Source organism: Chelonia mydas, chromosome 6, assembly GCF_015237465.2.
Source record: "Chelonia mydas isolate rCheMyd1 chromosome 6, rCheMyd1.pri.v2, whole genome shotgun sequence".
Taxonomy (NCBI): Eukaryota; Metazoa; Chordata; order Testudines; family Cheloniidae; genus Chelonia; species Chelonia mydas.
The window spans coordinates 125912461-125927558 of record NC_051246.2 but is presented as its reverse complement, the minus strand read 5'-3'; the positions used below and the strand labels follow the sequence as shown (position 1 = coordinate 125927558).

The window sequence follows — 15098 nt, the reverse complement described above, 5'->3', positions numbered from 1 at the left end:
TCTCCAGGGGGTCTAGGTACCACTAGAGGGGACAGCGCATCACACCAAGCAGGCTGGGTTATGTACTTCCCCTAGCTGAGGAAGCAGACCCCAAGCTTCTGAGACTTCCCAGTTGATAGCCCAGACGAGGCCCCACTTGTAACACTGTCGGCAGGTGGGATCAAACCTGCGACCTCTGAAACTTACTGCATAAGCCTCTACTGCACGAGCTAAAAGCCACATGGCTCTTTGGTGGCTGTAGCAATCTCATTAACTCTAAGTGGTCCAGGTGCCACTAGAGAGGGACAGAGCCCCACACCCAGCAGGCATGGGTTACACTAGCACACAGGGGCCCTGCTCTCAAATCGAGTCCTTTAAGGGCTAGTGAAACATAAGTACAGAATGAGAGTGAGCTGCTAGTGTTTTATTTGGGGGGAAGGAAGGAATTGAAATTATGTTCTAAAGCCTTTTCAGAGAAATGATGGAAAATAAAATCCTACTAACGATCCAATTCTCAGTGTGACGATGCGGGTAAAGTCACGGAAAGATGCCCTCCCACGTCGGTTAGCCTTTGGCTTGACAGACACTCAGCAGCATGGACTTTTCTCATTACAGTAATTTCAACAGCCAAAAAGGGGCCCCAGCTCTATTTGCAGAGTTTCTTAGCATTTCCACAAGGCAGTCATCATCCCTCCTATATAAAGGGAGTTTGTTGTGAAGGACGCACACCCACACTCACAACCACAGGCATTTAGGACTATGCCCCAGTGACAGCAGTTCAGCAACACAAACAAAGCTACACTGAAAAAGATCTGGCGTGGGGGGCAAACACATTACAAAGCTGGGCAATCAGAGACTGCACCAAATCCATCCCTGGTGCAACCTCACTGCAGTCAACAGAGTTTACTCTGGAGCTTGATTCTGCCCACCCAGTCTCACTGAACAAACTGAGGATAATCAGATGGGAATCGCTGCTAAAGTTTGCCAGAAGGGTTAGAGAGAAATCAGACAGATAAGAGGGATGGATGGAGTGTAAAGGACAGAGGTCAAAGAGCAAGAAAGGTTAGCTCAGAGCTTGTTACTAGGCTGATCTCAATGGAGTCCGGCCGTTTAACACTTGTTAAAAGAGCCATAGAAGGCAAATTCCACCTCAGTGCAGCTTCCCAGAGCTCCAGCTAAGGGTAAGCCAGATTTCAACTCGCTTCACTGTGCGAGCTGCCAGAGACCATACTGCTCACAAACACTGCTGCTGTTTTCAGTTACTCGATCAAGAGTGTGCCATTGTATAAAAAACACCATGGAGAAATGTCTGTGAAATGCCTCCCTAAAGAAACTCAGTAGCAGCATTGTCAGCAACAGTATATTGATCCAGCATTGCTACATCTTGCGGTTTTATCGCAAGTCTCATTCGGAGTCTATTTTAAAGCCCCTGCTCTTGGAGTCATGTGATTATGTGAGAATCTCAACTTTTTTTTTTAAATGCAAGTAAGGTACTAACTGATGCATGAGGAGAAAAGCTTAAAAATGTGACCCCAAAGGTTCAAAACCTAGAAGGCAAACAGAATCCCCCTTTTTTAAAAAAAGCCTCATGATTTTTAAGTCACTCACGATTTTTTTGAGTTGGAGGGACAGATTTTTGAACACTTGAGTTCAACAAAATTGTTGCTCCTTGAGTGATCGATGCTTGGCATGTCACAAGTAGCTGATATTTTAATTAGTGATTGTACGATTCTTTTCCCTGATGCATATAGCAACTTCCTCCTTCAAAAAGAACATATTTTTCTTCACTCCCATTTGGTACCAGGTTAGGAAGTCCTGAAATGCTGTCACTCCGTTTCTCTCTTGCTCTTTCCCAAACCGGCCATAAAAACCCTCAGCACAAACCCCACCGGTGACCCTCACTTCCTAAGTCAGACCAACATCCTGCAACGGAGATGCAGTGGCATGGCCCCAAAACCCACAACTGGGCCAGGCGGCTCCAGCGACAGCAACCCTGCTAAGCAGTGGACTTTTTAAGAAGATGTGTTGAGGGGAGGACTGCACTCCTGTTCGCTGCTTGGCACGGTGTGGGATTTTTCTTCCAGTCAATCAGCCAACCTCCAGGAGACCCACCGGGTCCATAGAGGAAGGCGGTGGACGATACTGCTCCACTTGGGAATGGGAGATGCATTGCCAAAGGAAAAGAGGCACTTTGACAGCTTGAAAGGCAACTGGACATTCAGCCAGACTGTTCATCACAAGCACGGAGAGGCAGCAGAAAGGGCTGATAAACAACCTAATAAGAGCCCCTGGGAGGAGAGAAAGAGAGCCTATTTGTAAGGTTCTTGGAGCAAAGAGGCCAGGGGCCAGTGCTTTGGAGATTTCTCGGTCCTAAAACAGGCTGTTCCACATCCCATGCTTGACCTGAAGGAGGAGCTGCAGAAAGACATTCATGGGGAAGCAGCACTAGCCTATATGCTGGATGGATGAGGAGAGTAAAGGTCAAAGGAGACCTTGTTTTCTGAAGACACCCTTGACTGTTGCAACCTCTTAATACTACAGTACAAGTAAGTGCAGAATAGTGAAATTCTCTCACCACATGGCAATGCTGGGCCACATTATCTCCACCACAGGATCAGGCTCTTCTATTTGCCTTCTCATCATCATACAAAAACAAGGGGATGGCAGCAAATTTAAAACTTGCTTAAAGGAAATATTTTGCATATACAACATGTGGCTGGTTAGCCGGCGGAACTCATTGCCACAAGGTTCCAGCGAGGTCCAGGGTTTAGCAGGATGCAAAAAAGGATAGGGCACTTGTATAGACAACTGGATAATGAGCACATTCAGCATTACATTACAGTAGAACCTCAAAGATATGAACACCAGAGTTCCCGACTTACTGGTCAACCAGACACTCTCTGGAACAAGAAGTAATCAGGCAGCCGCGGAGACAGACAGACAGACACACAAAGCAAATACCTTATTGCCTCTGGGCTTTAGCTTGCTCCGGGCAGGGTCAGAGCTTCTGACACTCGGGAACACTGGGCTCAGGATTTTAGACCTGGGGGAGTGCTGGGGCTTGTGGCTTCAGCCCTATGGCTCCGTTCCCAGTTTCAGTCCTGTGGGGGGCACTGGGGCTTGAGCTATGAGGGGAGCGCTGGTTTCAGCCCCAGCGCTCCCCCTATAGCTAAAGGCCAGGCACCCCTCCCCCCACTCAAACCAAGAGCAGAGCCGTGGGGAGTCCTGAGCCCCGGTGCCCCCCAGGGCAGAAGCCAGGAATGGAGCTGCAGGGCTGAAGCCCCGAGCCCTGGTGCCCCCCGCGAGGCTGAAACTGGGAGAAGAGCTGTTGGGCTGAAGCCCCGAGCTCCTCCCAAGTCTAAAGCCCAGAGCTCTGGTGCTCCTGAGGGTCAGAAGCCCTGACCCCGGCCACAGCCCTAACACATACCCCCACCCGTGGCTGCAGCCCCAACCCTCCTTCTCCCTCCCCATGGATAACGGCTGTAACGTCTTGTTCGGAGTTAAGGACATTTCAGAGTTATGGACAACCTCCATTTCCGAGGTGTTCGTAACTCCGCGATTCTACTGTAATATTTTTTTGAAAAGTCGGGGGGGGGGGGGGGGAATATATGCAGCCTAGATGTAGCCATGATATAAATATCATGTGTATATATAAATAATCATATAAATATTCATGCTTCAGGGTACAAACCAGCTCCTAACTGATAGGGTTGGGAAGAAAATTCCCTACTGCAATTTATTCAATAATTGCCCATCTCTGAAGCATCTGGTACTAGTCACCATCAGAGACAGGGATGCTGGATTAGATGGAGCACTAGGCTGACCTGGGATGACAACTCCTATGTTCCTATCATGTTGCAACATGATGTTAGCATGTCATCAGCAAGCTGCACGCAGGTAGCTCAGAACAGCAAATCAATGGTATTGTTCAAGAAGTTTTTTCTCTGCAACCCAAAAGAATTCCAGATTTAAAAAACAAAAACAAAACAAAAACTACAGCCAGGCTTTCAGGGCACATGAGAGACGTGCAAATAGCACTATAAAAGTCAAGGAGCGGGGCAATGACAACACTAGGAGCTCCCTACCCCCTCAGTAAGGAATCAGACCAGTGAACAGCGTTCATCATGACAGCAATTTCCGCCTTCATGGGCCAGAGCCATGAAATGACTTGGGAATCCAAGTGCTGTGAATCTGAAAGCGTTTCAGTCTATTCATGAGTGTTATCAGTTCGCGTCCCTGAAAAGCATGCATCACTGCAGGAAGTTCTTGAGACCCGATCTAAGTGGTGCCTACTTTCCATATCAACCCACAGTGGAAATTCTGAAAGCTATTCCCCACGGACATTTGTTAACGAGTAGCTTGGAAAACAAACCCTAGAAAAGGAGACTAGGAGCCCAAATCATTAACAAAATGTTTGGAGTGCTTAAAAAAAATTTTTTAAAAATCAAATCACAAATCCTGGGCCAAACCCTACCTAATATACTCACAAGTATCAGTCCCTCTGAGCCAGATTCGGATCTCAGTTACACCACTGTAAATCCAGAGCAACTGTACTGAAGGTACATTTGCAGCTGAACCTTTCAGCAAAGGCCAATGGGGGATTTCTGCACCACCTCTAGCTAATACCATCACCCGGAGCATTCTAAGTGCCTGGTTGGTTCTCTCTTTGTCTATACTTAAGCCCCTTCGTTTTTGGTTTAAACCGATTTTTACAAAAAAAAACCCAACAACCCCAGGTTTTACAAAAAGAATTACTTGTTTCTTTTCTGATTTTCAACCTACTTTTGTATCATTCCAATATATTTTAAAAAAATCAATCGTTTTATTAGGGAAATACATCTCTCTCATGCAATGGATTGTTGTACAATACATTAGTCTGTGTGTATATGCAAAGGTGTCTGTTGAAATAAGGCTATGTATTAGGCTAGACGATACACACAACAAACAGGCATGCACACAAGCTCTGAAGTGCGTGCGCATCTGAATGTACTGATGAATATTACGCCCGCCCCGCACGCATTTCAATTCGTTAGCAGATAACGGTTTAAAGATCTGATACACTAACATGGGAAGAAAATGAAAATCTGTCTCAGAATACGTTTCAGAACACAAGGAAGTATTTAAAATTAAAAAAAAAAAAAAACAGGCGAAAAGGATGAAGTTGAGTGTATGCGCTGCAAATGATGTGGCCCAATTATTAAATGTAAATATTTATAGGCTAATAGTTCTAAGTCTACAACAGTAAACTGTTTATTCAAATGAAAAGATTCATTGGGGGGGGAGGAGGGGATGAGAGATGTATTGTTTTCTTAAACTCAGAGGTGACACTTTGTTTTCAGTTCTGTTTTAGTTCTGCGGCAAACCACATTGAATTCCACTCATCAAAGCTACTGGAGACTTTTTCCCCCGAGCTGCCATCCACCAAAATAAACCCCGATATTTACCCAGAAAAATTATTAATCGTTTTTTCCACCTGTTTTCGTTATTGTAGTAATAAACACCGATAAATTCCCGGGAAAATTAACTATAATAAAAACTGAAAACAAAAGGCCCTATCTGTACTGTACTGCAAGGTCTTTGCAGCAGAGACCACCAGAGTCTTTGTATATGTTGAGTGGATGCTCTTAGTAGTCAAATTATAATAGCTCATGACCATTGATTTCCACCACTGGTGTTTGCAAGAGAGATCGTGAATCCCTTGTGAGGAGTGAGTGACAAGAGTAGCCCAGCTGACTTCAGCACGACTCCTTGGAGTCAGGGTCTCACAATCGGTCCTTAAGGGGTTTGTGAATGGTATTCTAGCCTCACCACGAGAGATCCAAGCTGTGCTGCCCTCAGCCGTTCAGTTGTAGTCCCTCTAGACCACGGAGTTCGGGCTGTGACCCCACGTCTGAGCTCTGGCTCAGCTGATGCTCCATGAGATGTTAGAGAGCACGCGAGTGAACAGGTCTTAGGGTACGTCTACCATGGGCGCCAATTTCTCCTGGGGCCAGTGGGTGCTCGTGCCCCCTCACCCCGCCCCAACTCCATCCCCCTTCCCCAAAGTCCCCACCCCGGCCCCGCCTCTTCCCCACCTCCCCCCCTGAGTGTGCCATGTCCCCGCCACTCCCCCCTCCCTCCCATAGCTGTTTCGCAGCAGCAAGCGCTGGGAGGAGAATTGAGGAGGGCGCGCTCAGCGGAGAAGACGGAGGCGAGGCGGGGAGCTGCCGGTGGGTGCCAATTTTTCCCTGTGGGTGCTCCAGCCCCGGAGCACCCAGGGAGTTGGCGCCTAGGATGTCTACACTGCACAGTTAAGCCAGAGGCACTTTAAGCCCAGGCTAGCCAACCCAGCTGGGGGTATGGGTTAGAGCCTGAACTCCACTTTACCTCAGGTTGAAAGCCAACCATTTTGCAGTAAAGATAAGGGCTAAATCACTCAAGTGCTGATTGTCCTCTGGGGGGAGTTGTGGGAAGGGCATTGGAGGACTGACAAGTTCTTCAGTAATTGACATAACTTACAGGGAAGGAATCCTAGAGTGTCTCAACACAGAGAGCCCTCCTGCGATCTGCCCCCCCCCCCCACACACACACACACGGGTGAGGGTAGAAACACTGGGGACACAGTAATGCAGGTAGGACTTTGTGTAACCCACACACCTCCTGGGTGTGGTGTTCTGTCCCATCTAGTGGCGCCGACACCACTTCGAGAGAGATTAATGAGTCTGCTCTACAGACTTAGCTAAGGGCTATATGGCTTTTAGCTCATGCGCCAGAGACTCATGCACTAAGCTTCAGAGGTCCCAGGTTCAATCCTGCCCACCAAAAACCAGGGTCTGTCGGCGTTACAAGTGGGGGCTCGTCCGGGATTTCAACTGGGAAGTCTCTGAACATGGACTTCCAGGTAGGGGAAGTATGTAACCCACACATCTCCTGGGTGTGGTGTTTTGTCCACTTTAGTGGTACTGAGACCACTTAGAGAGAGAGAATAATAAGTTTACTCTACAGCCTTAGCTAAGAGTCATGTGGCTTTTGGCTCATGCACTAAGCTTCAGCGGTCCCAGGTTCGATCCCGCCAGCCAGCGACCGGGGTCTGTCAGTTTTACATTTGCAGTGGGCATGCTCACACCTGAGTAAGGCTAACCAGGGTGCTCAGACCCTGGTGCCAGTCACCTGGGATAACTGTGCAGTGTAGACATAACCTTAGTCTGGAAAATTGGTACAGATGCTCAAAAACAGGGGCCATTGACGTGGGTAATATTTGCACGATGCATTTCTGGTTAGAAACCTTTTCCCAGCCACATCTCTCTCTGGAATTACACTGTTTCTTCAGATCCCAATGGGATCACAGCAGCTAACATTAACATTGGCAGGTTTCAGAGTAGCAGCCATGTTAGTCTGTATCAGCAAAAAGAACAGAAGTACTTGTGGCATCTTAGAGACTAACCAATTTATTTGAGCATAAGCTTTCATGGGCTACAGCCCACTTCGTTGGATGCACAGAATGAAACATATAGTAAGAAGATATTTATACAGGTGATTTATAGCAGGTGAACACACCCCGGATGGTGTGGCTGATGTGATTAGGTCCTATGGTGGTGTTCCCTGAATATGGGGACAGAGTTGGCATCGGGCTTGGTTGCCAGGATAGGTTCCTGGGTTAGTGTTTTTGCACTCTCACAGATCTTGGGAGACAGGCCAGTCCTCACTTACAGACAGCCCCCAAACCTGAAGCAAATACTCACCAGCAACCACACACCACACAACAAAACCACTAACCCAGGAATCTATCCTGGCAACAAAGCCCGATGCCAACTCTGTCCACATATCTATTCAGGGAACACCATCATAGGACCTAATCACATCAGACACACCATCCAGGGTTTGTTCACCTGCACGTCTACCGATGTGATATATGCTGGCACATGATGGCAATGCCCCTCTGCCATGTACATTGGCCAAACCGGACAGTCTCTATGGAAAAGAATAAACAGACACAAATCTGACATCAGGAATCATAACATTCAAAAACCAGTAGAAGAACATTTCAACCTCTCTAATCACTCAGTGACAGACTTAAAGGTGGCAATTTTGCAACAGAAAAGCTTCAGAAACAGACTCCAATGAGACGCCGCTGAACTTGAATTAATATGCAAACTAGATACCATTAACTTAGGTTTGAACAGAGACTGGGAATGTCTCGGTCATTATACTAATTGAATCTATTTCCCCATGTTAAGTAGCCTCACACCTTCATGTCAACTGTCCGAAATGGGCCATCTTGATTATCACTTCAAAAGTTTCCATTCCCCCCCCCCCCCCCGCTGATAATAGCTCCTCTTAATTAATTCACCTCTTACAGTTGGTATGGGTACTTCCACCTTTTCATGCTCTCTGTATGTATAAACATCTTCTTACTATATGTTCCATTCTATGCATCCGATGAAGTGGGCTGTAGCCCACGAAAGCTTATGCTCAGATAAACTGGTTAGTCTCTAAGATGCACAGGTACTCCTGTTCTTTTTATTAACACTGGCCTTACCTTCTTGGAGGGCTCCGAGTTTCGAGACACTTCCTCATAGGCACCCACGTTCTCCCAGGTGGCGACGAAGGCATGGGTGGGAGCGAAGGCAGCCGCACTAGGAAATCCAGCATGGATAAGGCGAGCGGCCTGGCCCAGCACCTCCGTGGACGCATCCTCCCGGTAATAGATCTTCCCCCTCCCGCCGCTGGTGTCAATATCGGACATGAAGGGGGCGATGGCTGGGAAGTCAGTGGGGAAGTCATCGTCCACATACTGGGTTTCTCTGGGGAAATCCTGGGTGGAGATGATCCCATTGGTTCCTACCTACAAGAGACAGCAAAGAACTCTGCTCAAAGCCCTCTCCACCATCTCGTCCACCCACACAGGACTCCTGTCAACAGGCAGCAACAGCTGCAGTGCAGAAAGATCCCATTCAGTGCAACACTCCCACCCTGCCTCTGCATCACCAGTTCCTCCCTCCGAGCCAAGTCATTCCACCCACCCCATCCAGGGGCTTTCAGTCCAGCCGGGGCCCAGCCACAAGGGACCTCACTTACCCAACATTACGGGGGGAGGGGGGGGGGGAATGACAAAGACTCAGCTTCCTCCCTTTCCTCTCCACCCATGTAAGCTCCATCCCCAGCTGCAGGCTCACTCCAGGCAACCCCCCACGCTAGAGGAAGCAGCTGGGCACAGTGTTTTCCAGCACCATTAGCTAGACAGAGGCGTAGGGATAGGGATAGCTAGGTGAAAGGGGAGCATGTAAGACAATCTACGGATGCACCAAGTTCTTAGCAACTTCCGAGACCAGGGCCGGGCAAACTACGGCCCGCGTCCAGCCCATCAGACCCTTTAATCTGGCCCTCAAGCTCCTGCCGGGGAGCGGGGTCGAGGGCTTGTCCTGCTCCGTGCGTGCCGTAGCTCCGTGCAGCTACCGGGAAGCAGCAGCGTCTCCCCCCCGTCTGGCTCCTATGTGTAGGGGAAGCCAGGGGGCTCCACACACTGCCCCTGCCCCAAGCGCCGGCTCTGCAGTTCCCATTGGCCAGGAACCACGGCCAATGGGAGGGACGGGGCAGCCCGCCGTGCCATTTCCATACCCAGATGTGGCCCTCGGGCCAAAAAGTTTGCCCGGTCCCGGACCAATAACCCTGCTGCGGGCTGTTATTGGCCCTTCAGCTTTAGGTCTAGCCGCCGGGTGGCTGTAGCCTGGGCATGCCCGGGAGCCCCGGGGCGAGCGGCCGCGGGTTCGAGCCCGGGCCCGGGCGCTCAGCCCCGCGGCGGGCACTCACGTAGAGGTGGCCGAAGCGCGTCTCGTAGAAGAGCAGCGGCTTCCCGAGCGTCACCACGGCCGAGGTCTCGTCGTCCCCGTCCTGCAGCAGCCGATCGCCCCGGGGCGCCCCGAAGGGCAGCAGCTCCCGCCGGGGAAGCGCGGCCGCCCAGCCCAGCAGCAGGCAGGGAACGAGCAGCGGCGGCGGCAGCAGCAGCGCGGGCAGCCCCATGCTGGGCCCTGGCGGGGCGGCGGCGGCGGTGGCCCGGGGCTGGCTCCCGTCCCGGGCGGCGGCAGGGGCAGGAATCTCCAGCCCAGGAGCCGCTTCCACCACGTCCGACCTGCGCTCCCGGCGCTGGCCGGGGCGGGGTCTCGGCTCTGCCCCAGCGCCGCCATTGGGCGCCCCGAGCCCGGCCGGCGGCCAATCGCGCCCGGCCCCAGAAACCGGAGCGGCGCCGCGGCTGGTTCTTGTTAAGCCCGGCGGTGCCCTGGGGGTCCCCCCCCCCCGGCAGGGGCCCGCTGGAGCCTAGCGCCCCCCAGCCCCGCGTGTGGGGGACGCGGGGGGGCCCGTTTGCCGGGGGCTGGAGAAGCAGAACCCGGCCCCGCTGGCGCGCTGCACACTCCGGATTATAGGGGGGGGAAAGGTCGGGGTTATGATCAACCCCTCTGTGTATGAGACACCCCCCCCCCAGCTGTGGGGCGGTGGAGGGACTGAATCAGCCCCCCGAGGTGCTAAGGGCTGGACTGCGCACACCCCCGCCAGGGAGGGTGACCCGATGTTATAGCGACAGTCCCGATATTTGGGGCTTTTTCTTATATGGCTCCTATTACCCCCCCACCCCCTGTCCCGATTTTTCACACTTGCTCTCTGGTCACCCTACTGCCAGGGCACAGCCGGCCAGCCATGCACTGAGGGGCTGGTGTGCCAACGAGGCTCTGGTGTGGGGAGCCTTCTGGGCTGGTTTGGCCCCCCTGCGTTGATTGCCGGTGAGGTTCACTTGACTCCATCTCCCCCCCAGGGACAAGGCAATCAGAAGCTGCAAGGCTTGGAGGAAGGCTGGGCAGGTCTCTTGGCCAGCTGACGACAAGGAAACACACACACACACACACACACACACACACACACGACTGTCGGTTGATGAGTCCGTGGAGATTTTACGCTGGCGTTTTGCAAACCTACAGCGTGCAGCTGGTTGCCCTTCCTTAGACCCCGTTCCGGCCCATCCCAACGGGGGTGCAGAAAGCCAGGGCAGCCACATCACTCAATCAAATGTTAGACAGCCGAGAGTTTCACCAGGGGTGAGTCCTTCTGGGGGGGCCTTCATTTTTGGGTGCCCAAGTTGATCCCCCATAAAGGAGATTTGCCAAAGGAGGGGTGCTCGGCCCTCTCCAAGACACAGGCCCCTCTAAGGTGTCTCAACTTGGGCCCCCCAAAAATGGAGGCAGCCAGTAGCGCCAGCCACTTTTGAAAATCTTGGCCTGATTCTTTACCAGGCATGTTGTAAACCTTGATCTTCTTCCGCTAATAATCTGACTATACCTTTCACATTCCCTGCTCATGCCCCTTTGGCCTGAAACATTGTATTATCTATGCACAAGCACCTACAGACATCCCTTTGGACCGAGCGGAGCCGGCATCCGGGCGGAGCAAGCGGAGTGGCTGGCGGGGCACGGAGCCAGCAGCTGGCAGAGCAGCAAGAGGCTGGTGAGGCGGCCAGTGGTGCAATTGGAGTGGCTGAAGGAGTGACCAAGGTGCCTTCTCCACTCCCTTCCCACCCCCCGCCCCCAAGGTGAACTCACACGAATGCCCTTCTGAACTCTGGGTCTCCACTGACCAAGGACAACAGCTGTGAGTGGGGTGCGGTAGAGGGAGAAGGGAGGGGCACATTAAAGAAACTTTTGGTTGTTGGACTTAAGAACCCGTGGCAAAAGACACTGCCCGGTGGATGGACTCTTGGTTGCGGGTTTTGTATTTCCAATAGCTAACACCGCAATCTTTGTCTGCTGGGCTTTAATTGTTTTAATTGTTCCGTCTTAACAAAGAGACATGCTTATTATCAACCACGTGTGTTCCTTTTGTTTGGTCCTGAAAGGCAGAAACAGATCGGGCTGTCTTTTTTTTCAAAGGGAATAATATGGAATACATTTGAGTACAAAGAAGATTTTTAACAGCCATGAAAGCATTCAGGAGGGCAGTTATCAAGTCTAACATCCGCCGCCTTCTAAAGCTGTACGCTGGGTAGAAACAGGCCGAACACCGTGCTGATTCATCACTGCTGTGTCTGGCCATCACTTGCACTGTCCCCATTCAGCTCGTAATTTGCCGCTTTGAGTGGCCACATAATTGACACTTTCCCACCTGCTGATTTGCAGTGGGTAAAACCCACAAATGATCAGCCCCTTTTTCATGCCATTCTACAAGCATCATTCAATACAGTTTGAGAGGGAGGGGTTGGTTTATTTCATCAATGGGTTATTCCGGATAGTTCGTACCTAATCCCATAGTTTGTTATATTATCCGCCACTTGTAAAGCCACAGACCTTGGTGGCCACTGGTGTCTTACGAATGCTTAGCTAGCTACTTCCTTAGCAGCCTTCCCCCCACTCTGTTATCTCAGGCTGCACTGTGACTCCATATCTGCATAGCTCCCAGCAGGGCCCCATTGCCATACCATGCAAGGGCCTAAATTAACACCTCCTCACACCTTTCCTCTAGAGAGATTAAGCGACTTGCCCAAGATAAAACAGGAAGAGGATTGAACCCAGCTCTCCTGAGTCCCACTCCAGTGCTGTAACCTCAAGCCCTATGGTTCTTAACGCCGCAGCCTACAGTAAGGGGCAGTGTGCCCCACTGGGAACTTCTGGAATGGGAATGGGGCCGGAGTTAGGGGCAGGCAACCTAGGCGACCACCTGGGGTGCCGGGCTTGGGGGGCGCCGTGCTCGGGGTGCTGTATTAAGGTAATAAGGTATTCAAAAGTTTAACAAATGGAAGGGGGAGGTGCCAAAGATGCTCCTCGCCTGGGGCACTATTTGGTCTAGGGCGGGCCCTGCATAGGAACACGTGCCATTTTCGAGCAGGGTGCAGCGTACACTCCCCCCCAGCGCAGAGATGGGCATGGCCCTCGCCCCCTTTGGAGAGCTAGCAGCACTGGGCTGGAGCACACTCAGAGGAACACAAGGACGGAGACTACGCCTGGAATGAAAAGGGAGGTCGGGTGCAAAAAGGTCTTCCCCCTTCTTCCCCACCCCAAACACACACACTATGCACCCAGACACGACCAGACACAATCAAGTCTTTATACTGCATGCTACTCTGGACAGGGAGCTCGGTTTGTACCCGTCTGCAAAGTGCCATCTGCACCGAAGAGGCCTGATAGTCAACAATATTTACCCACACACCCTGGACCCACGGAGGGAAAACTACAGCTAGACTCGACACCGGAGAGCATGTGAGAGTTTGTGGGGCTGCAGCATGGACAGGAAATCCCCACAGCCCTTGGAGAGTTGATTAGAAATTGCACCAGGGGAAGCTAAGAAAATAAACAGGAAATGCTAATTTCTCCTGGGACGTTTTGAAGACAAAAACTGATTCCAAGTGATGTTGTCATTGTGCTTCTATTTGAGGTTTGTCATGTTACGGCGTAAGGACCATGCGGAGAACAGGCTGGTTTGGGTTATGTTTTGATTCTACAAGGATCAGAACAGGGGCAAAGGATTCTTCGTAATAGTGGGGGAGGAGGGCCCACCAGGCCCCGCTCCTGCCCCTCTTCCCCCGAGGCCCTGCCCCCTGGGCAAGCTGGAAGCTGGAGCCAGGTCCCCACAGCTGCCTGGGCTCCCTTGCCCACCCTTACTTGAGCCAGGCTCCTGCTTCCAGCCTGGTCGGGATGAGGGGGCAGGGCCTCAGGGAAGAGGAGGGGCAGAGGGCCAGGCCCATGGCGAAAAGGCCCGTCCACTTTCAGAAGCGGAAGGGTCATGGCCCCTTCCCCCCGTTCCAGCACCCTTGAATCAGAACAGAAACAACGTTGAGTTCTTAAACCTAACCTCAAAGCCTAATCATCTTCATCTGTCTGCCTTAGGGTGTGCACTGGGTGCCCATTAATTGTTGTTATTAATTTGTATTACTACAGGAGCCCTACTCATGGACCAGGACCCCATTGTGCTAGGCGCTGTACAAATGCTGAACAAAAGACAGTCCCTGCCCCCAAGAGCTTCCAATCTAGGTAGAAGATGAGAGCTGCAAATGGATTCAGACAAAAGGGAAAGCACAAGGAAACAGCGAGATGAAATCGGTCAGCCTGATCGGCTGCGGTCTCAGCACACTGGCAGTCTAACCACTGTTGCAGCACAGCAAAGGAGCGTTTGGAGCAGGGATTTGAAGGGAAATATGGAGGTAGCTTTGTGGCCGTTTACGGGGAGCTCCTCCCAAGCAGGAGGGCCAGCATAGGAGAAAGCAGGAAGGTGTCTGAAAACGTAGCAAGTTTTTCAGTGCCTCCTAAATTAACAGATCGACAGCATGAGGTTGCTAGTATATTTCATGTAGTCTCCTCCCCTCATCTGCTTCCCTGGTTAGAGGAAGCTCTGCCTGGGGTTGATTTCTTTGAAGGGGAGGGCTGTGGTTACTGCTTTAAATGTTCTTCTGGTCTTGGTGGAAAAGCTTTGCTCAAAGAGGAAGGGCTTGCTGTTAAGTGTTTGGACTCTGGCATGGGGTTAGTTTCACTGGTACTATTTGTGTCCACATTTGGTCTCGGTTTTGTATGGGTGTGGATTTAAATGCCACCACATGGTGCTCACTTTTGAGGTCAAGACATAGAGACAGTGAGCACAGCCATCCTGCTTCACGTTCGCAGGGATTTTTTAAAAATGTTTGCAGGGATATAAACCCTCTGGCTTCAAGTCATAACCCAAGCGCTGGGAGTAGGAAGAAACAGGAGATCTCAAAGCACTCTACAAAGGAGAGATGGGGAAACTGAGGCAGAGGGAGGTTAAAGTGACCTGCCAAAGGGCACCTAGCGGGCCAGGGGCAGAGAAAAGAACAGAGACCAGATCTTATGAGTCCCAGTCCAGTGTGTTACCCACTAAGGGAACACTATGCTCCTAAAACAGCTGGACTGAATTTATGGATGGGAAAGCAAAAATTAGTTCAATACTTCTGTGCTCAGTAAAGCTGAGCTTGATCCAGTATTAAACCCAGAGGGTGAACTCCTAGTCCCACTGAGATGAGTGGGAGTTTTGCCTTTAGTGGGACCAGGATTCCCCCCCAACACAGGCGTTCAGCCTGACACGATACCTGCAGTAGTTCTTATCAACGCTTTGACAGAGTGCAGGCAACTGTTGCTTCTGTTAACCCGGCA

The 15098-nt window shown here is 51.2% G+C and overlaps 1 protein-coding gene across 2 annotated transcripts in view; it reads right to left on the bottom strand.

Annotated features, from left to right (window-relative positions):
• Positions 1-10120, bottom strand: part of NID2 (nidogen 2) — a 54069-nt gene extending 43949 nt beyond the window's left edge. For both annotated transcript variants that reach the window (XM_037901311.2, XM_037901313.2), the window contains exons 1-2: positions 9769-10120; positions 8498-8803 (exon numbers count right to left, since the gene is read on the bottom strand). In XM_037901311.2, coding sequence (XP_037757239.1) covers positions 8498-8803; positions 9769-9978 — 516 coding nt within the window. In that variant the 5' untranslated portion in view covers positions 9979-10120. The remainder of the gene's footprint in view (positions 1-8497; positions 8804-9768) is intronic.
• Positions 10121-15098: the final 4978 nt, after the last annotated feature.